The sequence below is a fragment of the Pomacea canaliculata genome, linkage group LG11 (genome assembly GCF_003073045.1).
Source record: "Pomacea canaliculata isolate SZHN2017 linkage group LG11, ASM307304v1, whole genome shotgun sequence".
NCBI lineage: Eukaryota > Metazoa > Mollusca > Gastropoda > Architaenioglossa > Ampullariidae > Pomacea > Pomacea canaliculata.
Window position 1 is genome coordinate 7,410,428 of NC_037600.1, and position 5,281 is coordinate 7,415,708.

The window sequence follows — 5,281 nt, forward strand, 5'->3', positions numbered from 1 at the left end:
ATTTAGTTGAGATAAAAAATTTGCTCTATACTGAAATACTTAATATTTTATATTTGAAACTGAAGTTCAGCGCCTGCTAATTGTTGCTATGTGGGGGAATATTCTGCATTTAGAGGGCAGACGTGTGTTGGTGGGTGGGCTTATGTGTGTCAGGTAAACAGATTAATCTATAGTGTTCATTATTGACACCAATTACTCTGCAGTTCTTTGTGTGAGTTATGAGTTATGGTTCTCAGATGTAAATTTCTTTTTATCAGTTAAAAATAAACAAAATTTTAAAGAGTTTGTCTTTTATTATTAGAACTTCTAAACAGCATGCGGGCCACCTCTGGCTTGTGACTGACAGATGTCTGTTATGTTCACAAGAAAAGCTAAAACAGGCGAAAATAATTCTCAAACAGCAGACTCTGCCTATAGATTAGTTTATAAAAACTGACATATTCTTTCACAGGTTTCCAGGAATATCCAAGTGCCTCAGAAATTGTGCTTTTCAGTTCCTCTATTTCCTCAACTGTGTTGACTGCTTGTTTGCCGAACATAATTTTATGTTCATAGACGTGCAGCGTCTTGAGAGTTGGTGCATGCCGAACCAGGCTGATAAGTGCAGCTTTTGGGATAAAGTGGTCAAGCAGCACAGTGTGCACACACTTCAGTCTAGCCGCCATGTACTGTGAACATAGATACATGATGAGGTTAAGCAACACAGTCTGCACACTTCAGTCTAGACGCCGTGTGCTGTAAACATACTGTTTTGGCTAGAGGATGACGAGTTCAAAATGTTTTCATGAATTAGCATTTGTTTTTCAAGGGGTTCCAGGATTTGTACTACAGATGCCCTGTTCTATCATGCAAGTAGTTTTTTCTGAAAATGGAAAATTGTTATTTAAAAGCCAGATGCAAAATTTTTTTCAAATGACTGAGTTCAGTACAAGATGTCAACCACCAATATCTGGATAAAAACCTTTATTCTATTTACATTACAAGCTGTGACCAAACCCCAGTTCTCCAGCTACATCATGCAGGCGAAGTACTCGGTCAGAGACTTCAGCTGTGAAGTAGACCACCTAGGCCATGTTGTCTGCATGTTTCACAAGTTTTCGAGCAGCGTTAATAGTAAACTCAGTGTACACAGGGAACAAGATGAGAAAGCACACACCTTTGAGGGATTACTATGTGGACAATCTTCTTTAACAAAATCATTCCATTCACTGAGAAATCAACCTGCTAGATGAGCACGACTCAGCAATATCTCTCGGATCCATTCTTCAAGAACAGTCTCATCCATAAGAGTGGCTGTTGTTGTTGTCCATATTGTTTGGGGGGTATGATTAGTGACTGCGTCAATTCTTCTGCCCTGTCTTACCAGACTCTTTGGCACATGACAGGGCCTTTGTAGTTTCTTCACCACGCTTTTTGCGCAATTCAGCTGGCACATTATCAATGCCTGCTAACTTTCTTCCCTTCAGACTATGCACAGCTCTTTTGATCTTTCCCCTAGAACTGGTAGGTTTGCAGGTTCACCTTTGCCTGGTTGTTTTGGAGGATGTTAGTGTTTCTCTTCAGCTGGAAGTTGTACACATTCTTGCTGTACTCAGTCCATTGGTTGAGAACAGCATTGGTTTCTGTCAGGTTGCCATTCCTGCATTTGATGCCTGAGGTCTTGTGCTGATCTGTCTTAGTGAGGGTCTGTACAAGTTGGTAGGCCTTCTTACTGTCACCTTCTGCAATTCCATCCTCTATGGCCTGGCATTGGCTCTCGATTCATTTCTCCCTAGCTGCCTTCATTCCTTTCTTGAAGGCACAGTTTGTCTCTTTGTATTTAAAAGCTGCTTCGGGTTTGCTTTTCTTTTTCCTCTTCACGGTCATTCTTTGGTCACAGAGATCTAGGGTGTCGTTCATTATCCATGGCTGTTTCTTATTCCTATGTCACCTTAGAACCTCCTGCGCTGTTGACATTAACACCTCTTTGATGCTTCCAGAGAGGGTGTCTACATGACAGTCCACCAGGTTCAGCATTGCAACTTTTCCTCCAACTGTGGTCTTGAAGACTTCTGCAACGTTTGGGTCTTGAAGCTTCTCTAAATCAAGTGGATGTTTGAAGGGAGTGTTTGAGAGTCGCTTTGCTTTTAGCTTCAGCTTCAGGTCTGTGAGGTAACACTGTACAATAGGGCCCAACTTGTTAAGTATCTAGCATTACGTGATTTTTAAAAAACCAAATATTTTTTCATTAACATTTCTTTAAGAACAATTATGTCAAGATTTCTTATGCCAATCACAAGTAATATAATGCACATTGTTTACCTGGATATTAGCAGGCAGGTCCTCCATATACGAGAAAGGAGTTTTAGGATCGTAGACGGCTAGCATGAATGCAATTTGTTCTAGTGTGTCTCCATACTTATCAGCTATAGACCGCAAGAGTTCCCTAGAGATTCTGCAAATAAGACTGTCAAATACCAAGCTTCGTGCGTAGGGATTGGGGCACATGACCACTGGCCTGCACCTGAACACATATTGCACCTGAAACAGACAGTAACTACTTTAAGACAGTGTGGATGTTCAAGTTCTGTTGTCAAACAAAACGAAGCTCTAAAAATAAAAATGTCGAGCTCGCACAGAACATTAAACATCACAAGATGTTATTTCCCGTAAACTCTGTTGTAAATACTCTTGTTCTGTTATCATAGGTACAAGCACACAACTTGTCATGACATGGAAAGAGGTCATAATTACTGTAGATTTACCTCCAACATCAAGCATTCCTATCTTACACATTGTCATATGCATGGAGTTTTTGTATGTCCTAGTTTGTATCTCCTTCTGGCTGTAGTTTAATGGTCAATATGTAAGCATATCTACTCAGTTTTGTGATATCTTTCAGTTCATGTTTATGGTTTCAAGATTGCATCTCAAAATATAACAGTTATCAGGAAATGGTATTTGTACAGAGCTGTATCAGCTCGTGTGCATTCTTGGTAGTCATCGCATGAGCCTAGTCAACCTTCACTATACAACACTACATCATTTACTGGATTATTCACATCTCTGTGCCACTGCGCAACTGATAAAGAAAGCATGATCTTTTCTGATTTGTGGGGTGACTTTGTCTAAGTTCTTTAAATCTGACAAGAAGTTAGGAAGATTTGTAAAAACAAGAATTGATAAGACCAGTGTAGAAACCTGCCTTTAGGTTCCGCCCAGGTATGAGTTGCAGGGCATGCCATTCAATGGCTGATTCCTCAACATAATTCATAGAAAGGGTATGATCATCATTGACGACGTACAGCTCCTGCAGGCTGAATTCTACAAGTTGCTGCAAAATCAGGGTGTTCAGGTATTGGATGGGGCATTTGAGCACACGTAGTGACTTGCAGTAGACCAGAGAGTTCATAGGACGCACTGAAGACGCCATAAACAAACCATGAGAAAAGTCCAGGCAGGAAACCTGTCATTCAGGAATGAAAACACAGTATACAACCTGCCATCGAAGTAACAAAATGTTATCTATAACAAGGAACTATGAAAATTTATCCTCAAAAATGAAACCCTTTATTCCAGAAGACGACAGTATGTAAACCACTATTCTTGTTATATTCTTGCTCCCTGGACTCGGGAACCATTCTAGCAAGTTTAAGGCACACTTCTATGGAATAGCCTTTTAGTTTCTTCACAACTCCAACTAACAGAATCCAGTCTATACTAGCTCATAGCAGGACTTCCCCAAAACCCATATCAAAACCTTTGATCACTTGCAGATACCTTCCACCCAATGTAAACACCATTACTAACCATGGAAACAATTATCATGCACCTAGTGCTACTTATCTGTTAGTCACAAATTGATGTAAAATCAACATCAACCCCATCTTTATATATATAAACCAATTTGTTCTCTTTAAGTAAATTTTCCCTTATTTTAATCTTTGTTTTGTAGCAAAGTAGTGTTTTCCTGTCTTTAGATTGAAGGCTAGATGTAAAAACAGCATAACTTTTGCTTATTCTGTTACCCTTATAAACAAACTTTTGTTAAGTCTTGTTGATGCGTGCCCAAATGATACTCTATAGGCAGACTTGTTATTTTGCTGTGAGACAGCATTAGTTGGTAACAAAATCCCTACCACTCATTAAACTTGTTATAACACAATAGGAAAATAAACTATATCAGCCTCCAATTACAATTGAAGAAAACTGGTGAAAATAACTAAAACATTTTGTACATCTGTAGAACATACGTTGACTAGAGTTATAACTCTGCTCACCTTCTGGAGCACATTGTGGGTGTGATAGAAGTGAAGGAGGTCTATGGCACCAGTGCGAGCTTCCTTAGAGAAGTAGAGCAATCTAAATAGACTGAGCTGCAGGGATGGGCTGAAGCTGAACATCCTCTGCAGAGGTTTGATGTAGGGCACAACAGACCGGATAATGGAGGAGGAGGAGATCTTGGGTGGGTGGTAGATGACCAGTGACTTTAGACGGAAACAGTGTGTCTCTAAAGCCCCTAGGAGAGCAAAGTCAGTTTCCTCAGGAATGCGTAGAAAGTCTTTCAGCCATATAACAGCATGGGTGAAGAACTGTCCATACTGTGCAATACATGTGATTTCTTCAGATAAGTAGTTGGTGGACTCGAGAGCATTAAAGGAGTGTGGATAGTTGCGGTCATTTTCCAAACTCTTCCACCCTAAAGTAGAGTCGAGAATTCTGCTCCATGCAGGGAAGGCTTTCACTGCCATTATCTTTTCCTTCCAGTGCAAATGCTGGAAGATACTGCTCAGCACTATATCCGGCAAATTGGTAATGGTAGTTTCAAGAAAGATCCCACTAGAGGTGGCATCCACATCACACAAATCTGTGTCTGACATTGTTATTACCAACTTGCTGTGTAGAGTGTCGTTACTGGTTATTTTTAAGTTCAAATGACGTAAGGTGACGTCAAAATAAGGTGACGTCAAAATATGGTTGAAACACTCTGGTCCCTGATTTACTTCATTTGGGCAGACACTATACTAGATCTAGTACAACTGGCAGAGAAAAACAGTCGGTGTTAAATACATATATTATTAAAAAAAAAAACTAATTTCTGGGGAATAAAATACCTTTTTCGCCAACATTTGTCTTGTACCTCTTGCATTGAACTTCCACTGAAAATGCACCTCTTTCAATAAAATCATGCGTGGTTTAAAGTTAAGTTTAAATGCGGGGTTCAGCCTTCAAGCTCGCGTGTACTTTTTGCTGAAGTTGTCAAGAGATGTTTATGATGTGGTCATTACGGACACTTTTCGTA

General features: G+C 39.8%; 1 protein-coding gene across 1 annotated transcript; it reads right to left on the bottom strand.

Annotated features, from left to right (window-relative positions):
• Positions 1-273: 273 nt before the first annotated feature.
• On the bottom strand, positions 274-4,886 carry LOC112575452. Its single transcript, XM_025257327.1, has 4 exons — positions 4,260-4,886; positions 3,185-3,445; positions 2,302-2,520; positions 274-668 (listed from the first exon to the last, which is right to left on the bottom strand). Exons 1-4 carry the CDS (start codon positions 4,857-4,859, stop codon positions 372-374), a joined length of 1,377 nt encoding a protein of 458 aa, XP_025113112.1. The 5' UTR covers positions 4,860-4,886; the 3' UTR covers positions 274-371.
• Between the last annotated feature and the right edge of the window lie 395 nt (positions 4,887-5,281).

Bases quoted from the DNA above. Each gene is read 5' to 3' on its own strand.
- LOC112575452 (XM_025257327.1), bottom strand. From the start codon at position 4,859: ATGTCAGACACAGATTTGTGTGATGTGGATGCCACCTCTAGTGGGATC. The intron at 3,446-4,259 runs GTGAGCAGAGTT...CCTGAATGACAG, and splicing joins CCCACAATGTGCTCCAGAAG to GTTTCCTGCCTGGACTTTTC. The intron at 2,521-3,184 runs GCAGGTTTCTAC...TGTCTGTTTCAG, and splicing joins TACCTGGGCGGAACCTAAAG to GTGCAATATGTGTTCAGGTG.